This window comes from Petaurus breviceps, unplaced genomic scaffold, assembly GCF_028583685.1.
Source record: "Petaurus breviceps papuanus isolate PSGF00001 unplaced genomic scaffold, PetGlider_PUasm1.0 140, whole genome shotgun sequence".
In the NCBI taxonomy this organism is placed as follows: Eukaryota; Metazoa; Chordata; class Mammalia; order Diprotodontia; family Petauridae; genus Petaurus; species Petaurus breviceps.
In genome coordinates, this window is record NW_027185698.1 from 26208305 (window position 1) to 26231517 (window position 23213).

General features: G+C 33.9%; 1 protein-coding gene across 1 annotated transcript in view; it reads left to right on the forward strand.

The window, feature by feature from the left end:
• Positions 1 to 23213, forward strand: part of TAPT1 (transmembrane anterior posterior transformation 1) — a 104870-nt gene that overhangs the window by 46885 nt on the left and 34772 nt on the right. Inside the window, exons 3-4 of the mRNA XM_069069385.1 lie at positions 2844 to 2962; positions 22432 to 22594. Of these exons, the coding sequence (XP_068925486.1) occupies positions 2844 to 2962; positions 22432 to 22594 (282 nt within the window). The remainder of the gene's footprint in view (positions 1 to 2843; positions 2963 to 22431; positions 22595 to 23213) is intronic.

The following is a 23213-nucleotide window of genomic DNA, read 5'->3' on the forward strand; positions in this document are numbered from 1 at the left end:
ATAGGGAGTCTCTGGACAGTATATTGAGAAAAGAGGAAATTCAGAGCCAGTAGCAGTAATAGTATGATTCACACCCCAAACTCAGAGCAAGGTCTCACTTCTAGCTTCTAGCCCAGCCAGCAGAGGAATACTCGACAGGAAACCCAGATCAAAGGTGAACCTACAGTTCTTCCGCTTTGAACCATAAAGCTTTCCAGCTACATGATAGGGGCTGAGGCCAGGAACTACTCTTGCATAGCACCAAACCCAGGTCAGGTGATTTTCAGAGTTCAGACCAGGGGATGCAGCAATCAGACTTTGCCTTGGGTCAGACCCCTTTGTGAGTACTGAAAATTTGTAGGTACCCAGACTGTCGCTGAGATTCTGGAATAACATAACATTCAATATTTCCCAAAAAGCAACAATAGAACCAGCCCAGACCTTCCTTCCAGAACTGTGGCAGAACCCAGACCTAATCTCAAATCTGAAGTCTGGAAGTAGGCTGAAAGAATGGGCAAATAAAAAAAGAACTGCATCATAATGAGCTATCATGTTAGCAGGGATGCTCAAGACACGAACTCAGAAGAAGAGAATGACTCCAAAACTACAAAGAATCCACCAAATCACACTTGGCATAAACTTAACCAGAAATCCTATAAGAGATGAAGCAAGAGTTAAAAAAAATGTTTTTCTCAATGGAATAAGAGTGCTTGAGGAAAAAAATTTAGAAAACAAATGAGAACTATGGAAAAAGTATTGGAAAGGAGTTATTTCTTATTTATCCTGCATATTTTGCTTTGTATGTATTCGTTTGCATGTTGTCTCTCTAAATTCCTTGAGGGCCAGGGCTGGCTTTTGCCTCTCCTTATATCCTTAGCACAGTACTGGCATAAATGTTGTTTGATTCATCTGTCATAGACTCATAGATGTAAAATGGGAAAGAATGTTAGAAATAAAGTAAATTCCTTTTAATTCAATAAAAATAAATATTTCATTTTCAGAAATAGGCTTTTATCATGACTTACTACATACACTTACTACACGTAGTAATGACTTACTACATAGACTTTGCAGAACACTTTATAATCCTTTATTGACCTCTCAGCTTTGCTAGGTAAGCACTATAGATACTTACTAGCTCCATTTTATAGATAATGAATTTATTAATTTAGGCTCAGAGGTTGTGACTTGCCCATAGTCATATAGCTACTAATTGTCATGGGGAGAGTTCAACCCCATGTCTTATCTTACTCAAATTCAGTGTTCTTTCTAGTTCATCTCAGACCCAACAAAAGACTTAACTCAAAGACTGAAAGTTCTTGAAAGATAAACTCTAAAGTGAGTAGTTCTGTCCAAGTTTGATGAAGTCTTAGAATATGTCAGAAATGTACCTTGTCAGTATATGAGGAGTCAAGGGTTCCAGACCTTGGGGAAGTTCCTTAACTTCTCTGGGCTCTCAGTTCCTACTACATAAAAGAGCTTAGATTCAGTGACCCCTGAAATACTTTATAAGTCTAAATCTGATACTTAGGTATTCCCAGTTTATCAAGAACTTTGATATAATGGAGGAAATGGTTTCCATTTCACTGAATAGAATGGATATGGAGATAGAGACTATAGCTAATAAACTCAACCATTTGAGAACCGAGTCAAACAGAAGAAAACAGAAAAAATATGTGAATAATATATCTGATATGAAGCTCACCTTACCCTATATATCCTCACTTATACAACTGTGTATATGTTACAAAGATAGATTAGAATTATGGAAAATATAAAGCAGAGACATGTGATGGCTCATTGCAGAAGGAGGAAATGAAACTATTAAAAAGTACATAGAAGAATGATGTAGGCCATTTAGTGTAGGAGCAAAAGTGCAATGTGGTTCGATATAACCCCTATATGAAAGCACAATTGAATAATAATAGCAATTACACTAAATCATAAAAAAGGTTAACCTTTTTCTATCCTATTTAAGCATACATTACTTCTGAATTGCCTATATTGGAGAATATGTAACTTTTTGTGACAAGGCTTAACCTCCAAAATATGCCTCTGTCTGAGTTTATGCAATGTGGTGCTACATTTGTTTGATACAGATTTATATTAAGGTTAAAAATTATCCATACAAAAAAAGAGATGCATTTCTATCTTAAGAAAATTATCTTCTGAATAGAGTAAATTCTCTTGACTATATTTTAGAGATATTTTAAAATTAGTGAACAAAGAAATTTGTAGATTTTCTTTTAACATTGAGTCCTTTCACAAATTATGTGTTATATTTTATTCAAACAATAGGACCTTTTATTTTTGACCCAGATCTGTGATTTCATTGGTATAGAAACTCCCTTTACCAATACAGATGGGTAATTATATAACTTAAAACCCTAGAGAGTTCTCTGGAGGCACTGAGAGATTAAATGATTTGCCCCATGGCTGCACAACCTGCAAATGTCATACGGGGTTTGAAGGAAGTCTCCTGACTCCAGGACTGAACTTCAGTCCAGTTCACTTTTCTGCCTCTCTCATGCTGAAAAAGAAACAGAGTCAAATTTAGAGGTAGATCTTCATAAGGTTTTTTTTTTAATAAAACCATTTAAAGAATGAGTAAAGTCTTAGCAAATCATATTCAATATTTCATCCATCATTTGGTTCAAAGCCTGCTCTTCTAAGTGATTGTTTAAAGTGGATGACGTATTGTGGGAAAAATTGTAGATGGTCCTTTGGAACAGAATCTCTATGAAATAATTAGTGATAAGAAGTAAAATGCCTAATTGTTCTTAAACTTTGTTAAAAAAAAATTGGTTTCCTTAATTACTTAAAAAATAATGTACTCTTTTTTTTTTCTCTTTAAAACAATCTAGCTTATGATTTTTGGAATCTTTCTATGCCTGGATGCATTTCTCTATGTGTTTACCTTACTTCCTTTGAGAGTTTTTCTGGCATTATTCCGATTCTTCACTTTGCCTTGTTATGGCTTAAGGTAGGTTTTTTTTTTTATATACCATTGCTTACTTTTGAAATATTTATATTATTTATTTCATTGTCAGAACTGATTGTTTTCACTGAATAATTCTCTTCTAAATAGACCTTGCAAATAAATTTAAGGGGCAAATTAACATAAGATAAAATTCACATTTATTTCTTTGTTATCTAACCCTCAGTGCAAGTAATAATGATTAAATGTTCATCCTCCAGGTTTGGGATTCCAAACATTCATTTTTACTAATAAGATCAAATGAATAATTTACTAAGCAGGAAGCTGGCATATTGGAATGGTCTCTAAACTGTGAGTTAGGAAGCCCCTGTGCTAGTCTTGGTTCTCCCAGTAAGTAGTTTTGTGACTTTGCACAAATAACTTAACATCGAGCTCAGTTTCCACATCTGTAAAGTGAGGGTGTTGGAATAGTTGATGTCTAAAATCCCTTCCAACTCTAAGAATCCATGATCTTGTATTCCCTAGTATATTTTTTCTTTCCTCAGAAAGATGAGACGAGAAAGTATGGAATAACAACTTTAATAATGTCTACTAGATTATAGGAAGCCCTTTTAATTTTTTATAGCGTACTAGCATGTCTTGCTCTTAAGTGCTCAAAGATATTTATTTGATTAAATGCTTTTTCATAAAATACCTTGACTTTCACATGGGAAAGATGCTATATTTGTTTAAATACAAAATGGTGATTTAAAACTGCATGATTTTATGAATTATCAAGAGCAAGTATAAATTCATAACAGTATAATAACATTTATATACGGTTTTTAAGGGTAAAAGCAATTGACATATGTTTTCTTATTTGACGTTTCCAGCAACCCCTTGAGATAGATGAATTGAGTATTATTTCCTTTTTACAAATCAGGAAATTGAAGTTTACAGAGGTGGGATTTGTCCATATCACACAGCTAGTAAATGGTAGATCTAGAGTTCACATTCAAATCTTCTGTCTCTTAAGTTAAATGTTATTTTTTTCACCCCATGTTGTATAAAGTCTCTGTTCACTTGAATAATAATAATGACAATATATGAAATTTTTATAGTTTTAAAATTTACCAGGTACTTAACATTTAATGCTTGTAACAACTTTGTGAGGTAAGTAATATGAGTATTATCTTCGTTTTATGTGTGAAGAAACTGAGGTTCAAAGAGGTTTTACTTGACCAAACTCTTCTAGCCAGTGGTAGATAGAGGACTCAAGCACAGACATGCCATCCCTAGTGCACTCAGTATTCTTTCTCTTGTTCTATGCTGTATAAAGTGACTGTGTTTGAATTTGCATACTATTTATAGTGTAGTTTAATATTGCTTCATGTGACTATGGAGTAGTATTGTCCACATAACATGTTCAGAACTTATATAAAAGATTGTCAAATAAAGCAAAACTTAGACAAAACATTGTAGCCCCACAATGTGTAGAGTGACCAGTCATGGAGTACTGAAGCCCTGCCTTAGAGTTTTGCCTGTGACCTTGTGACCCACCCCCTTCAGGTCTCCCAGCCTCTGAGTACCTCCCCAGAGGTGACTCATTAAGACCTTAAATGTGTCCCAGATGACTCAGACTCTGCTTTGAAGGAAGGAGTTTCCATACTATGAGGAGTTCCTCACCCTGATACAGTCACTAGTCTCATCTCTCTACCTCCATATTTAAATCTGCCTATAGGGTCTGCCCCTGCAGTTTCCTCAGCATGGCAAATTCCTGGGCAAGGAGATGCCCTCTACTGATGAAGGTTACTACCTGCTCCAGAACTCAGACTTTGAGTTGTGCAAACACTGAGCATTGGTCATAGATGCAAAACACAAACATACACACATTTATGTCTCTTAATTAAATTCTACTGTAGTAAATTACTTTATAGAACTCAAGTCGAAATTAAATTCATTTCCCCAAAATTGCAAAAATGAAATAGTCAGTAATTTTCAACATTATGTTCAGTATTGTGACATTTATGATATCACACAGAAAGTGAGGGCAGGCAGATATTTTCTACTAAACCTTATGTCAGTAAATAAATCTTTTTTAAGCACTTACTGTGTGCTAAGTATTGTGCTAAGCTCTGAGGAAACAAAGAAAGGCATAAGACAGTTCCTGCCATCAAAGAACTTTCAAGGAGGAATTGACCTCCTGTGAGAATATGATAGAGGTCAAAGGAGTGAGACTGGGTGGCCTGGGCATGCTCCTTCAAGAGAGCTTCTGGAAGGAGCTATGTACTAGTAAAACTCAAAGATCACCTATTACCTGAACATTAGTATTTTATTTCTTTTCAAAATAGAGCCTTAACCTTCATCATAATTTTTCCATTCTAATAGTGTCTTCATTGTCTTTCTTCTTAGTATTCTTTTCCATACTTAACTGGAAAGTTTGTCATAGATATTTCTGAATTCACAAAATTAGTTAATCTAAATGGAAAATAGCTCGCCAGACTTTATGGTCCTTGAACTATAAAATTGGTGAATATCCTATAATAACATAAAATGGATTGTTCATACATAATGAATGCCATGCCAGATTAGCCAATTACAAAATTACTGTCCATTCAGTATGTAGAATATAATTCCATTTAATTAAAAAACTAGTCACACAGCATCTTCACATTTAAAAAAATTAAAATATGATAATATACCAATTCAAAGATCTGTATATTTTCCCATTTAAAATGACTATTTTTGATGAGGAAGAAATCCATTTTCTGTTTCTGCTGTAAAATGTTAGAAGTTATTAAATTTTGATCTCAAATTTTGATAAGGAAAAGAATTCAGTCTTACAATACAATAACATACAATCCTATGAGGAATCATCTCTTTATTATGGTTAATAATTTTGTTTCATACAGCCTTACACATCCACTAGAATATGAGAAAATTAACTCCATAATAAGAATTGGAAAATTCATTTTAGTATTCTTTAGCTTCATGATAAGTAGTGTGAATTTTTCAACTTTAAGAAAGAGAAATTTATTGCTTTCCCACATTACTAGCATATAGATCAAAAAAAAGGTTTTACATAAAGGAAATCAGTGTAACTTAGTGGTTCATGTCCTACTTCTTTTATAGACCAACCGGGTGAACATGGCTAAGTCACTTAACTTCTCAGTGATTATAATTAGAAGATTCTAAGTTACACATGAGTTTCTGATCTGTATAAGTGGAAGACTTCTCCATTCTCCATGGGGAGTTTGTCATAATAATCAAATCACACATCTAGAAAAGAAAAAGAAAAACCATAGTAGGTAGATAGATAGATAGATAGATAGATAGATAGATAGATAGATAGATAGATAGATAGACAGACAGATAGATAGATAGATGCATATATGAAAAAAAGAATTACCCTTATGCTTTTTAAAAATTACTACAGAATATACCCTCTAGGTATTCATATATAGAGAGATATGAATTTATCTTTATCTTTCTATATATTCACACACTATATATTTACAGAATAAGATTCATTTATTTGTTACATTGTGGCTGCCTTACAAGATTAGATCATTTCTAGTATTTTCACAGGGAATCAGGATAAAATATAAGTTCTAAAATGGGCACATAAACTTAACCAGGGAACTGTGTGGGATTATGATAGAGTTCTTTCCCATTCTCTACTTCCAGAAAAAAAGAGATAGAGAAAAATTATTATAACCTTTGATTTGTAAAAAGAAGGCAAATTGAAGCTTGAAAAGAACCTAAGACAATTTATTGAAAGTAACAAGATTACTAGTATTATATTCGTTTATGAACTATGAAGTGAGATAGTGCTCAAGAGACAATCAAGTGACTGTCTGTGGTAGTTTCCATAGTAATGGGGTAAAAAATGAAATGCATATACAGCTCAAGTACCCTTTCATTTCTGGAAAGGATATTACTAACACTAAGAAGATTCTTTTTTTAAACCAAGGCATATACTACAAATAAGTAATAGTGCTGTTGTACCTATGCTCCTGGATACTTTTTTTTTAAATCATCTCAATTATTTGAGGTACCATTTCATCTCTGTATAGACATTTAGCACAGCCCTAGTTGCATTTTATGTCATCTCTATCTCTTTGGGTTACACATAAATTAAGTTGTGATTGAAAGCAGAATGGTTGGGTAAAATATAGATCCTTAAGTGTTAAAAGAGAATCACAGATTTCCTTGATATACCACTACTACCTTGTTTCTTTCATTTCCTTTACTTGTCCAAAGCTACCAAGTTTTGAATTTATTTGTAGTTCATTGATAGTCTTCTTAATTTATCTGTCTTAAAATGATTTGCTATGTAACTTAATTTTTAAGAAGTTTTTTAAGTGAAGGTTTAATGTCAAGTTTTATTTTTCTACTACCTCTTCCTTTTTTCAAGGTCTTATAGCCAAAAATTGACACTAGAGGGGGCACCTATCATACTACCTTTCAGAATATATGAAAATTTTATTGTGATGATGATTTTCTCACTCTCCAACTTGCTCAAAGCAAGCTTAATTATCAAATTCATGTATTTGCTAATATTCATATACGACAAGGAACTACAGTTGGGTTTTTTGTTTGTTTTTAATCTGTGTATTAGAATGAATGTCCACTTTGAAATAGTACTTGAACATATATTTATTGTGGGATGTCTACTAGTCACAGTTTTGATGATTATAACCAAAATGTTTTATTCACTATAATGTCTCAGTGTCCTAACTATGGAAAATAATGTAGTAAATAAATAATTTGTGTTGTGGTCTATTCTGTAACTTGTTTTCATTGAGTCATTTTATAATTTTAATACTTTGAATACCATTAAAAACTATTCTTGAAACAATAGTTTTTTAATCTCTACATTTTTTTAAAATAGATTCTTAAGAACATTGACATATGTTGTTAAAGGCTACTAAATATACATTCGCTATACAAAGTTTCACTTTTCTGGTTCCAGGTTTTATTATTCAAGAGATAATGAAACATTTCCTTCTTCCTTCCTGCAGCTTTATTCCCAATGTTTTCTCTATTATGGTCGGACTTGTCTTGCCCATAGCCATATTAAAATAATTTATCTTTTGTGCTACATCTCTTTTAGCAAACAAAAGCTGCTCTTTCCATCTACCAGACTTTGTTTTTGTATTTTTAAGGAGAAAAGGGACAAGAAGAGGTTTTGAGATTATTAAATTAGATGAATAATATTTGTTTTGCCTTGATTTCCTTTGATTCTGTTTTCTATAACTTGGCCTTTTCTCTCCACCCCCATAACAGAGTATTTTTCCAGTTTTTTATTCTTTTGAAAACTTTTAAAATAAAAGATCATTTTGTCAGATAACAACTAGTTCATGGCACAGTGAGCAAGATATAAATGCTAATAGTAGCTTCATATGATCTTTTTACATTAGGAGAGGGAAAAGAGAGAGAGAGAATTTTTAATTTATCACCACATCATTTAGAAATGAACATTTTTGGTTCTTGGAATTAGTTGATTTTTTATTTACTTGGATGGTTTCTGATATTGAGCATTTCCAAAGCCCTACAGCCCCTGTGTCAGAATCTGCTTTAGAATTCAATCTTAGAACGATTTTCTCCATCTTCTATAAATTTGCCTTGTATTTATCCTGATATTAACCACCATATTTACAAGTATTCTTTATTCCAATAGCATAGAAATACATGTTTTGATTATGTAGCAGTCTACTTTAGTTGCCATAAGTGAATACCACTTTCATCCTGATTGTTCAGAATTGCAGTATGTTTTGTGAATGTCATTGGGAATTTGGTAAATATTAGCCATTTTGTAAGCAAGCCCAAGTATTAAGTGTGTGCCAGAGACTGTGCTGAACACTAGGGATGCAAAAAGGGCAAAAATAGCCTCCTTGCTCTCAAGCAGCAGTCACTGTATTACCTGTGTCAGTGTCTGTGTCAAAATTGTTCTTTCACGTACAAATTAAATATTTGTAATCAACAAATTGTGCTAATAGCTGAGATGAACTCTTGATTCAAAAATGTTTACAATAAAGTAACAAATCTAGGGGGAAAATTGGTCTCCTTGACATTTCCTTGTTGAGTGATACTCAGTTACTTCTCCTTAAACTTGGGTTCAAAATACCAACTTCACAAGCCTGAGGTGGGTAAGATAAAGATTATAGAGAAGAGCTTGAAAAAAAGACTTGGGCTTTCAAGTGGAAAACAAGCTCAATATGAGTCACTGGCGTAATATGATTCCCACAGAAGCCAGAGTGATCTTGGGCCAAATTAAGAGAATATGAACTTTAAGGAATATAGAGGTGAGAGTTTCTTTGTACTGAGTGCTGGTTAAACCATATTCAGAGTATTGTATTCATTTCTGAGTGCTACATTGTAAGCTTTGGTGACCTGTAGAACATCCAGAGAACAACCAGAAAGGTTAAGGGCCAGACCATATCTGTATTTGTTGAAGGAACTGGGAATATTTATCTTGGAGAAGAAAATATGCTGGAGGAATGGAAGTGAATGGAAATTTCAAAGAGATACATTTAGACTTGATGTAAGGAAAAACTTACTAATCATTAGATTTGTCCAGAAATGCAGTTGCCTGCTTCAGGAGGTGTAGTAGGCTTTCCCTTCTTAGATCTTCAAGTAGAGCCAACATAATCACTTGCCTGGTAGTTTGTAGTGGTAGACCTCTTTCTGATGTGGATTGGTTTAGCCAAGTACACTTTCACTTCTGAAATTTTCTAATTCATTATACTTTAGTCTGAAGAAATGTTTCTATATTCATAAAAATAGTCATTGCACAGATTTATCTAGTTTTTCTTAGAGACAGCTTCTAGAAGTTTACTTAAATAACATTTTACATGTTTTGAAATCTTTGTAAATAGGATTGATCTGTCTTTGGAAAACTTGTTTATGTTCAGGTGTAAACCAAGAAAATCCTATTTCTAAAAAAGGGAAATATGGTTTTCAAAAGATAAATTTTTCTAGTGTCAGGTGAGGATGTTGCCAACTCATTTTTTTCTTATAAATTCCATCACAGTTTAATAATTTCTGTATGGTTTTTTTTAATTGAGCAGATATTGTAGTTGATCTACTTTGCCCTTAAAAGTTGTGCCTTTTAATTTGATATTATAATTGAATGAAAGAATTATTGGGCAAAATGTCATTGAATGTTAAAGAGTTTCTCAAAAAAATTTCCCTCCAGTGTTAAGTGATTTTATTTTGGCTTCTCTTTCATTTAATGTAAAGTATATTTTCCTTTTGAAAAAATGAAGTTAATAGGACAAATTGGTTTTTTTAGAATAGAAAAAAAAAGGTTGGGGTTTTTTTGGTTGCTTGCTTGCTTGCTTTCCTGGTGATTCATCCTAACTAGCGTTTTTTGTTTTGTTTTGTTTTGTTTATTTTCCTGGGGCCTTCTTAGGAACAAAATAGGTTCTTATCAGACACACTACTTCCATTTAACAATTCTAGTTCATCTTCTTATTCTAAAACTATCAATTCAAAGTATGTGAGAATCTCTCTACTTACTAGATTTTCTTTTGTGTTGTATGTCCTTAAAGATTTTCTGTTTTTCAGCATATAGTTTCCTTTATAAAAATTCTCTTTTAAAATGCAATTTATTCCAGGTTTAGTGGAGTATGGCTGTGGTATATCTACAGGCCGTACTTCTAGAGAAGCTAAGGCTAGTGTATCACTTGCTTTTGGAAGTTCTGAGCCTCAGTAAAGCTGAAGATGATTGAGTCTGTTCTGAGTCCACTATCAGTATGATGAGCCCCTGGGAACAGAAGCCCAGCAAGCTACCCACAAAGCAAACGGGCCCAGGTTAGATCAGAAAAATAGAACAGGGTTAAAGCTTCCATGGTGATCAGTATTGGTATCAGCCTGTTAGTAATCACTATACTTCCAGCCTGGGCAAGATAGGAAGACCCAGGCTCAAAATTAAAAAAAAAAAAATGAAAGTAAAATAAAATGCAGTTGAGTTTTTTTACACATATGCCTTATTTTTGGCATGTCCTGTCATTGCTACCACTGTAAGTCCCATAGAAAAAGCTCTTTGTAAAATTCAGTGAGGAAACCAATGTTTCCTTTTACCGTAGCATAGCTATCTTTCCTCCTTTTTTTTTCTTTTAGGCAGCTTATATAGTCAGGTACATATTTACTATTTTAGCCTTCATAACATCAGAATTTGTTGTCCACCTTTTCCTCACAATGACCCTCTTGCGTAGGGTAGCAACATTACAACCTTCTCTCTCTCTTTCTTTCTTGTAAATCAGACCCAAGGGAGGAGCACTTTCACTTCCTTTATAGGATGGAATGTGGTGTCACAGGGACCCCTTGTGGTGAGTAAACCCTGATTTTTCCTTCTATGCTCTTGGCCAAATTGGCATACGTTAAAATTAGTATCTATCACAATGCAAAAATACACAACTTAAGCAGAATTAATAATTTTGGGGTGAAAATATGCCTCTCATACATAATAATGCAACTTAGTTCCCTTCAGTATTTTACCTCACAATAATAGCTTATTTTTTGGGAAATGTGTATGTTGCTTTATATATATCACTTCTAATATTAAGAAAATAACTAAAAAAAACTAATCTTTGATTATGCCTTTTGGGCTAGCCTCAAGCATTTTTTTTCTTGTCCATTAGTGCTAAATATAGTCAGTATCATAAAATCATTAACAATATCTACAATTATAAAAATATTTCACCCAAAGAAATTAATTTTTAAAAACTCTAGAATAACTTGAAATAAATTTTAGTTCTTAGAAACACTTAAAATTTTTAATTTAATGATAAAATATTCATTTTCAGCTAACACTTTATTTTATCCTAGAATTTAGCAAGTAATTTCAGTCTTTGGATCCAACAACGTTTAAAGATTTTCATCAACCTATGGAAACATTTCTTACAAATAAATCAAATGAATTCAATAGAAGGGTCACATTTTATTAGGAAATGAAACTTGAAGAAGTGGTACATTGACATTTTGACTTCCACATTTATTTTATCATGTGTTTTGATAACTTTTGCCTCCATATTCCCAATTAAATATGAGTATTATTCCATTCTGTCTCTTTTGTTGCCTTCTTCTCTCTCCCCTGCTGTCATTATTCTCTTTGTATTATTTTCCCAATCTTAGTTCACATATATTCTTTCTTTCTTAATTGTGGGTACGGCATGCGAGCTCTAAAGAGGAAGAAAAGGAAATGAAATAGAAGGAAGAAGTAAAAGGAGATAAAGGGCAGCTTCTGATAGCTTTGTCTACACCTTTTCTTTTTCCCCCATAGCTGGTAGGGTGCATATATAAATGGTTTCATTATTTGCACTTGTACCCACAGCACCTGTTTAAGTGCCTAGCACATAGTAATAAACAGTAATTGATTGATTTGTTGATTAGTGACTATAGAAACCTTATAACCAACTATAGGAGATGTTATGCAAAAAGAATGGAGGACTTTGCATAAGCCACTGTTTTAATTAATTTGGAAGATGAAATTTTTTTCAGACTGTTCCTTATATAAATTTACTGAATTTATAAGAAATTATTTGCAAGGTAAATATTCCATCAGGATTTCTTTTTATGTCATTTTGAGACAAGAGGTGGCACAACTTGGTGGATAGAAAGCTGAACTTGGAGACAGGAAGGTAGGCTTCAGGTCCTACTCTAACATATTCTGTGTGTCCATTGGTCACTCAACATCTCAATGCCCCTAGGTGCCCTTTAAACTAGAAGTTACAAAAGAGTTCCTGATTTGTGTACATCCTACACTGATGAAATCAAAGGTCTAGATACATCCTACACCTCTCACCTTTCCTACCTTGTCCCCTACCAAAAAAAAATAAATAAATAAAATTGAAACAGTTCATATTCTGGGCTAAAAATCAGGTTGGTAAATTTCTGATTTGTTTTGTAGCCTGACTTCCCCCCCCCCCATTTCTGTGCAATATGTAATGTGATTATTGGTGTCTCAAGTGGTAGTTTATTTTACATCATGTATAACTAACACTTGTGAATAAAAATTTATACCTGAAGTGGATTGTTGGAAAAGTATTTCACAATTATTCATCTTTTTAAACACTAGAGAAGGAAAAACTAGTTATTCTTCTATAATTTCAAAGGCACAAAGGATAAATAATTATTACAGTTACAAAGAAGTAATATCATTGAACCAAGTTCCTTGGTATATACTGTATTTGTAACACTAGGTCTTTTTTTTTTTCATTTTTAGAGGCTATACCACTTTTACCAATACTCACACAAAATTTTGCAAAAGCCTAGCCTTTAAAAACAATTCTGGTTCTAAACCTAAACTTAATTCTTCATTTATCAAGGGCACTTACGTGAAAACAAAACTTTTGTTTCTCAAACGCCCACCTGCTTCTTCTAACTGTTCAATTGAAGCCATGATACTCAATCTGAATACCATAGTTATCTCCATGACAGCCAATTAAGAGAAGATTTTAACATTATCAAAGTGTGAATTTCTGTAATCAAATAAGCGATCCACCTGTCTGGAGATTTGCACTAAGTTTGTTTGGGCTAGAAATTGAAGAGAAGATGAAATTTAGGATCAGACATTGAAATGTGTGTATTTGTGTGTATGTATTCACACATACACATATACGTATATTCTTATTCCAAATAAATTCTAAATATGGAGCTAAAAGAAAAAATCTGATTAAAATATATTTTAAGAAAGGTATTCTAAAATAATTTCTCATATTCTTATAGATTTAAAGTTGGGAGGGACCTTAGAGGCCATCTAATCCAGTCCTCTGATTTTACAGATGAGAAAACTATAGCCCAGAAAAGTTAAGAGATTTACTCCAGGACACACAATCATACCCTACCTAATGCTGATAATTGGTTCTGCAAAAAAGTAATGGATGAAATAATGTTACAAAAAGAGTTCCATAAAAACAGTACTATAATTGACAAAGTCTCATGGATATAGATGGAAAGATATGAGCTAGATGCACATAGAGTAGGAACACAGATGTAGAGCTGGAAGTTCATCTTGTCCAATTCTTCTCCTTCATTTTTCAGATCAGAAGAATGAGGTTCAGAGAGGTTAAATCACCTACCACTGAGTCATAGGAAATGACAAAAGCCAGAATTTGAACCTAGTTTCTCTATCTCTAAATGTTGGCGCTCATTTTAGGCGAGGTAGGTTTGGAACAATTAAAGAACTGAACCCTAAGGGTTCATTACTGTCTTCGTAGTGCTAGTTAATTACACCCAGGGGCCTGTCCTTGATCCTAGAATTTTAACATTTTTATATGTGACTTGATAAATGCATAGATGACCTAGATTATCAGAGTTGCAAACAAAGATGCAAATTTGACACAAAACTGAAGAGGATCAGCTGACATAAAATTTAAAAAAAATCTCAACAGTTTAGGATATTGAGCCAAATATAATATATAAAATGTAAAGTGAAAATTGCATCAAACCCCAGAACTTCACAAGGCCTCCTAAGTGAGAACCCTGATTACTTAAAAAGGATCAGGCTAACAGTTCCTGTAGGAAAAACCAAATGGACGAAAAATACCTTGTGTCCATAGTATGAAATGCAATTGGATTCCTAATACATTGACTTATTTATACATACATCAATATACTGTATATATCTCAGACATTTTTCTGTACCCAGAATGCAATAGTAGGGGGGAAAATGGGTCCGATTACCCATGAGAAATTGCACAGTGCTTTTAATGATCCCAAGCTGCTCCTCCCTAAGGAAAAAAAAAATTAAGCCATTTTAAAGACAGATTTCTCTGATGAAGTACCCAGATCTCTAAAGAATCCAAGTGAAGGGTGACTCAAAAGTCACTGAAGAGAAATTTAATGAATTTAAGTCAACTATAGCTTATATCCATTGATGACCTATTCAAAAGAAGTGGTATAAAGCTGAGGTGTCAAACTGGAAACCTGCAAAACTTCCAAGTGCTTACAGAAACATTAAAATATCATTGGGACATGTTTAACAAAATAAATAAAAACTCAATGCAATTTAGATAATGTTAATTTGTGGTTTTCTCATTTCTATTTGAATTTGACACCCCTAAATATAAGGAGTATTATATGGGGATGTATGGTTGGAAAAGGAAGTGGGTTGGTTAATAACATGACTTTGTAAGGGATAACAGATGGATGGCCAAGTACTTCTATACTAATAAAATGTAAAAATATTTGAGGAAGGTTCATAACATAATGATAACTAACTCTCTGTAGAGTCTTTGGGAGCATATTATAAGAATCACACAGGGTGAGATGGCATTTAAAGATTGCAATCTGTACTGTTATAAGTAGTATTCATATTAATGAATTTATCTGTTGAGGTAAATCTAAAGTGTTATTTTGGGATATAAAATTTCAACTTCGTGAGTATAAAATGGTGTAACTAAATATCTCTTGTAAAAAAGATCTGGGTGTCTCAATAGACTTAATAACTTTACGTGAATTCATGGTGTTTTGTGACAGTTAAAAAACTAATGATGTCTTTGGCAGCAGTGGGTTGTATAGGGTCTATAGCAGAGGTGTCAAACTCATGGCCAAAACTCAAATTGGGAAATGTCTAGCAAAATAAATATAAATACAACATATGTAATGTTAATTTGTGGTTTTCTAAGTCAATATGTGACCTTTAGGGATCAGTTTCTATTTCAATTTAATACCACTCGAACAGAATAGGTGATAATCTTACTCTCTACCCTAGTCAGACTTCCCAGGTGTGGGGAGCCTATGGCCTCAAAGTCACATGTGTCCATCTAGGTCCTCAAGTGCAGCCCTTTGACTGAATCCAAACTTCACAGAATGCCCTTAATAAAAGGATTTGTTCTGTAAAACTTAGGCCACACCCAAGAACCTAGAAGGTCACGTGTGGCCTTGAGGTCTCAGGTTCTCCACCCCTGAGACTATTGTATTCAGTATTGGATGTCCCATAGATATTTATTGCAAAGACTGACATATAAAAAATAGAATTCCTCTTTTCCCCAAAATCCACTCCTCTTCTGAACTTCCTATGTCTGTTGAGGATATCATCTTCCAGTCACCCAGATTGATAATCTTGGCATTGTTCTTAGCTCCTTACTCTCCTTCAGTCAATATAGTCAATCAGTAGCCAAGTCTTATCAATTTTATTTCTACAGTCACCTCTTATATCTTTTCTCCTCTTTCTCCTCATACAGACATCCCATTGACCTGTTGTCTGAACTATCACATTTGCCTACTAATTGGCTTCCCTATGTCAAACTTTGTCATAAACTTTGATGGCTCACTCTTACCCTAAGGATCAAATAGAAACTCTTCTATTTAACATTTAAATTTTTCACAACCTGGTTCCAACCCACCCTTTCAGCTTTATTACCTTTTACCAGCTCTTAGATCTATGCCAAAAATGACCTTCCTCTTCTTCCTGCTTGTTCTTACCACTCTATTTCTGGTCTCAGTGCCTTTGCACAAGTTGTCTCCCATACTTAGAATGCATTCACTCCTTAAATCTTTCTCTTAAGCATTGCTGATTTCCTTCAGTGCTCACCTTCGTTACAACAAGGTTTTATAGTTAAGGTAGGTTTGAATTATTATTGTGAAATAAAGACTAGTATGTGTTTATCAAGCCCTTGCCAAGAGCTAAGGGACAAAAATTAAGGGAGTGGTATAAAAGGAACCTCCTTGTTTTGAACACTCCATCATCTTAGAACAAGTGTCATCTGAACAAAATTACTAGTATCAGAAGTAAACTAAAATTTTCAAGGTAAATCACGAAGTTGATAGAAATTCAAAACCATTATTTGTAGGTTTTAAATGTATATTTATCTGACCGGATTAGATTAGTTTTCTTTTTATGGTATTTTCCCCCACAATAATAGGTAACTCTTCATCTCCTAACATGATATCTCAAAGTAGAAAACTGAAATATTGGGAGTTTTTAAAGGTTTACACAAATGGCTACATTCTATGAGTGCACCTCATTTGACTGTCTAAATCTGAATGCATTTTTCCCCAATTCACATTATTTTTGTTTTTCTTTTTGGAGCCTTAATGTCCTTATCTCATCCAGTCTGGAGGTACAGCTCTTTCATGGGCCTAGTGGCTTCTCTCTACAGAGCGGAGTCATCTAAACTTAGTTGGTGCTAAACTTAGTTCTAACACCCCATCAGCTTTGTCTATAGGTCAAAACTGTAGCTCAAAACTCATAAGTTCAAGGAGTTTACCAGGTTCATCAATAATGAATGTGCCACCACATCTGACCAGTTCATAATATTTTGTGTACCAACAGATCAAACTTTCTCTTTGTTTTTGCTTTTTGGAGGGCAATTGGGGTTAAGTAACTTGCCCAAGGTCACACGGCTAGTAAGTGTTAAGTGTCTGAGGTCAGATTTGAACTCAGGTCCTCCTAACTCCAGGGCTGCTACTCTGTTCACTGTGCCACCTAGCCACCCCAAATCAAACTCTTTTGATAACCTGTTATTTGTATATCCTAAATTATTGGTACAGTTAGAAATATGCATTATCAAGCATAGTTGGCAATAAAATATAAGACACAGGACTTTTTTTCCTTTTGTACTACTGCAATATGGCATAAATATGGTTAAAATGAAGAAAATATATGTGTATTATATTTATGTATATATTGCCTATATATGTGTATGTATACACACGTATATGAATCAGATTGGGGAAATCAATGTTAATATTTTGAAAAGTAATGTCATTTGGTTTAAAATTTCAATGTGTTTTATGATGGTTTTAAATTAGAGATCTAGTTTCTGTCATTTCACATAAATATAAATGTAATTTTATAAAATGGTTACAAGGGATATACCATTTTATCACTAAACTAAGTAATATGTATCTTATTGCAATTTATCTTCTACTCTTTAACATTTCATTATGTTTTCCTGTGTCATGTATCCCCCAAGTATAATAATAATTTTTAATTTGTTTTGTTTAAATACTAGCAAAAATTTTTGTGTTTTAAAAGGTTCAGTTATGTTACCTCTTTTTTCATGGACTTCAAGGATCATGTTTCCTATTTTAGTGGTTATTCTAAGGATGATAGGAATTTGTTCTGAAAAATTAAATATATTTTCATTTATAATAGGAATACTATTTTTTCATTGGAAAATTTAACAGGACAGTTTCTCATCTGGCATCTCTGACATTTTCTCATTAATTGAGTATAGATGCATGGGGCAGGGGGAAGGGTTATGATACAATTTTAAAAATCATTAGACTCAAAGTCAGAAAATTTGGTTTCTAGTCCCTTATATGTTATTAACCATCTGTTCAATCTTGAAAGTCACTTAAGCTCTTATTTTTCATATATGTTAAATAAAGATATTGGACCAAGTGATCTTTAAACTCTCTACTCTAAAATTGTATGAATCTATAATAATATGATAAAACAATTGGAAACTTTTAGGTGTCTTTATGAAATGCTTTATAAAAAAGAATAGCAACTGAATTCCTTTAAGTCAAACCTTAATTTACTTCATTTTTTGGTTCACTTCACAATTTCAATTTTTTTTTTAGAAATTTAAGCCTTAAAACTTAGAGATGAATATGTGTTGTAAATTTACCAAACATTTCTGTAATGCTGCTACTATTATTTCTTTCCCCAAATCTTACTTAAGTGTGCTTTAGATCAAAAGAATAGGTTATAGAACTTTAGAGTATTTCATGTTTCAGCTTACATCAGGATTCACAGTGTTCTTTTTTCATTTAGTCCAGAAAGTTTGGTCCACATACTCTTAGGACTGAAATTTGGATTGGTATGGCCCTTTATTCAACCAACTCCCTGGATTTAAATATTGTTGACTCAAATGTCTCAGACATATGATAGTCATAGGGGCGGCCAGGTAGCACAGTGAGTAAGAGCACCGGCCCCAGAGTTGGGATGACCTGGGATCTAATCCGGGCTCAGATACTTACCACCACACCCAGAAATAACTGGCCATGTAACCTTGAGCAAGTTACTTAACCCCTATTGCTTTAAAAAAAAAATATGATAGTCATAGTTTTTAAAAGACACAATAGGATTCTATAACTTCCTATTTTTTATTTATTCTAGTATAACAATTCATCAGACATTTATTAAGCACCTTTTATTTGCAAGGCATTGTACTAGGTACAGGGTTGAAGAGTGAAATGAACAGCACTTTTAGTTTGTGGAATCAAGGAAAGCTTCTTGGGGAAGTGGTATGGAATTTAGGTCTTGAAAAATAGAACAAGTAACAAATAAAACAAACCTTAATCACCCCCAATGTGTAGAGCATTCTGCTAGGAGTGGAAGAGACCTAAAGCTAAGGGCAGATAGGGCCCCTGTCTTCAAAGAGCCTGGGAAGGGGATAACTCCCCAAACAGAAATCATTTCAGGGGGCAGCTAGGTGGCACAGTGAGTAAAGCACCGGTCCAGAGTCAGGAGGACCCAAGTTCGGTTGCGGGCTCAGACACTTAACACCCACACAAAAAAACTAGCCGTGTAACTTTAGGCAAGTTACTTAACCCCAATTGCCTTCCAAAAGGTAAAAAAAAAAAGAAATCATTTCAGTCTAACATATGTATACACACACACACACACACACACACACAAAGTATATGCTCTACATAACGAGTAGCTTTTATAGTGCTTTAAGGTTTTCAGAGTATAGTTTTGCATCCTAACCCCACTCCTTTGACATGTCATTATCCTATCTGTATAGGTAAGGAAGCTGACATTCAGAATTGTTAAATGATCTATTAAAATGTTTTATTGAGGTTCTACATTCTTTTTTTAAAAGAAAAAATTTCTACCATTTCCCTCTGGCAAGCCACCCCCTTCTTTTTTTGCTTTTTTTTTTTTTTTTGGAAGGGGGAAGGTAGGGCAATTGGGGTTAAGTGACTTGCCCAAAGTCACACAGCTAGTTTTGTGTTAAGTGTCTGAGGCCAAATTTGAACTCAGGTCCTTCTGACTCCAGGGCTGGTGTTCTATTCACTGCACCACCTAGCTGCCCCAAACCACCCCCTTCTTCCAATAGAACCTTCCATTGTAAAGTTAAGTTAAAACTAAGTCACTACATTGACTATGCCTAAAAATATATGTTTCATTACCCCCTCTTTGCTGATAAATAAGATAGTTGCTTCACTATCAAGTCCTCCAACATCTCAGACTATGGCATTAATCAGAGACCTTTAGCCTTTCAGTATTAATTTCTTTACATTCTTGTGGTTGCCATCTAAATTGCTCTTGCTCCACTTACTTCATTTTGTTAGTCCAAATGAATATTTTCCACATTTTTCTAAGTGCTTCATATTCGTCATTTTTGGCTCAATGACATTGATTACATTCATTTACCATGATTTATACAGCTATTATAATTAATGGCACTCACTTTCCTTTAGATGTTTGCTATTATAAAAAGTGCTGCTATAAATATTTCTGTATACATGGTACTTTGCCTTCTACTTTGAACCTCAGTGCCAAATCTACTTAATAGTGCTACTGTTATTTCTTTGAGTATGTACAATTTAATGACCAAGTGTCTTGTGCATGGTCACATGACTAACAAGTTTCCAAAGCAGGATTTGAAACCATGGCAGTAGCATTCATCACCAGGAAGTTGGCCACTGATTGATGAATTGGTTGTTGTTGTTGTTGCTTGTTTGTTTTATTCAAGTAATTCACAAAGATTATCTACTACAGTATAGAGTAATTAGAGCTGCTTGGTATGGTGCTCTCTCTACTCTGCATAGCCATTCTGGTATAGTTAGTTTGAGATACTGTGCCCAGTCCTGAGGATGCTAAATACATGAAAGGTCTATGATTTAGTCAACACAGAGTACTCTCAGTGTGAGAATTCCATCCCTAAGGTTGATCACAACTGCTTTATGAGCCACAAAGGGGTTAAGTGATTCCTCCTAAGGGAAGGTAACCTAAGGGATACAAAGTCATTAAGTTGAATATGAAGCCCAGAATTCTTGACTCCAAGATGTCCACCATTCTGTCTTTTGTAAACATCCTTGCTGGATGCTGAGGATATGTATAAAGGGATAGAAATGAGCCTGGGATTTCATTGGTATTGGGAACTCTCTCTACCAATTGCTTTCTTGCAACTTAGAGTCTTTGTGAGTTGCCTAGAATCCTGAGAAGTTAAGTAGCTCACCCAAGGTCTCACATCAGGTATGTGTGAGAACTAGAATTTGAACATAGGTCTTCCTGACGTTGATATTGTCTCTCTGTCCACTACACTGCACTGCTTCTCAGGTACTGAAGCTATTAAGGTAAAAAAAAAAAAAAAGAAAAAGTCCTGCATCAGTACTGCTGCCAAAAAGCTTGCATGCTCAAGGAGAGGAGGTGGGGGTGAGAAAATAAACCATGTACATAGGCAAATAAGAAATCATTTTGGTAGGGAAAGAACACTAACAGCTGAGGAAATCTATACCAAGACCTCAAAAATAACCAGAAATATTTCCACCTAAGGCATTAGGAGGTGTGTGTATGTGTGTGTGTGTGTGCATGCATGTGTATGCATGTGTGTGTGTATCAGTATCAGTGAGCAGGGGCAGTGGGGAGTATGACTGTAGCCTAGAGTCCAACCACAGGTCTAGTTGCAGTGGGAAAAGGGGCTGCTCATCACCAGACAGTCTCTGGTAGAAAACTATTAGGGACAAGGCACAAGGATGGCCCACAAAGCTTCTCCCCGTTTCCCATGTTTGTACCCTGGAGCATGTCTCCATTTACCCTGCACCAATTGTACTCTGAGCAACACAGACAGCTATTAGTACACAATATTACATGGTAAAGACCATAGATATAAAAAGAGAAAGTGGGATCTGAAGGTATAGAGGTCATTACTGACTGGGTGGTGAATGGTCAGTGATTCCAAAAGACTTATTTTGTATGGTATAAATAGAACTTGCTTTACCTCCCATGAGAACTGGTTGTTTTTTTGGCCGCCTCAGAGTGAACTACAAATTTTGATTTTGATAATCACATGGTAGACACAGTAAATCTGGGGATCCATTGATACAAATCAATTTCCCATGACATCATCAGTGATAATAACAGTGAGTTGTGTGAGTTTGTCAAAACTTACTGTCTAATATGTAATTCTGTTAGTGTTTTACTATCTTTATGCTAGAGAAGCAGCATGGTGTGATGGAATGAGTCAAGAGACCTGGGTCTTCATTTACTCTCTATTTGACCCTGAAAGAATTGCTTAACCTCTGTGACCATAACTTTTAACTTTCCTGATCTATCAGATGGGGTTAATAATACTCTACCTCAGGAGTGTTGTGAAGAAATGAATTTGTAAAAATTTAAATGCTGTCAAAATGTGAATGATTAATATTACAAATTGTTAGAAAAGCAATATACCTTCATAGAAGTGCCAATTGATTTAGTTTGACTTTTCTTGTATTTTAAATTTGTGTGCATTTTTAAAAAAACTTAATCATTCCATGTGCTGCACTCTTAGTCCAACTGAGGCTTTTTATTTAGAAACTACAAGAAGCAGAACTGACATTTTCAATACATTTATTTGTTTCAGGGACAGACGTTTGCTTCAGCCTGCTCAGATATGTGATATTTTGAAGGGTGTCATCTTGGTAATTTGCTTCTTCATGATGCATTACGTTGATTACTCTATGATGTATCACCTGATAAGAGGACAGTCTGTCATTAAACTTTATATCATCTACAATATGCTTGAGGTAAGGACATAAAATCTTCTTGCCAAGACAATGTTGAGTTCATCTGTTTGGGTCAGTTATCATATCATATCATATCTTGCATGTGGATAATTTATTTCAAGTTTTATGTATGTAATATAGAAGAGCATGTGCTAAGCACTGTAAGTAAAATGAAGATTGTTTTTTAGGTCTCAGATCAACTAGTAATAAAATTTCAATTTCAATTTCCATAATTTATAAAATGAGAATAATTTTCTTAGTCATATTCATATATAAGTGCTTCTTGATAATGTCACTTAAGTGTTTTTAGTGAAAAACACTTACTCCTTAAATATATATTGGAAATTTATATGCAACTTTTGCTAGAAATTCACAATTTAAAACATACAACTGAAGAAAAAAATAAATATGAATAACAAATACTTTTGCTTTCACTGTGATAAATTTTTAGGTTTTTAAAAAAATTTTCATAACTTTTACCTAGCCTGATAAAATCTGTATTTGATTTAATTTCCCCAAACACAATGATCTTAGCTACACTGGCCTACTGTTTAGTTCTTGGAAAGGACCCTACATTTCTTGTCTCCATGCCTTTGTATTAGCTATCCCCCAAAACTGGACTGTTCTTTACTCCTATTTC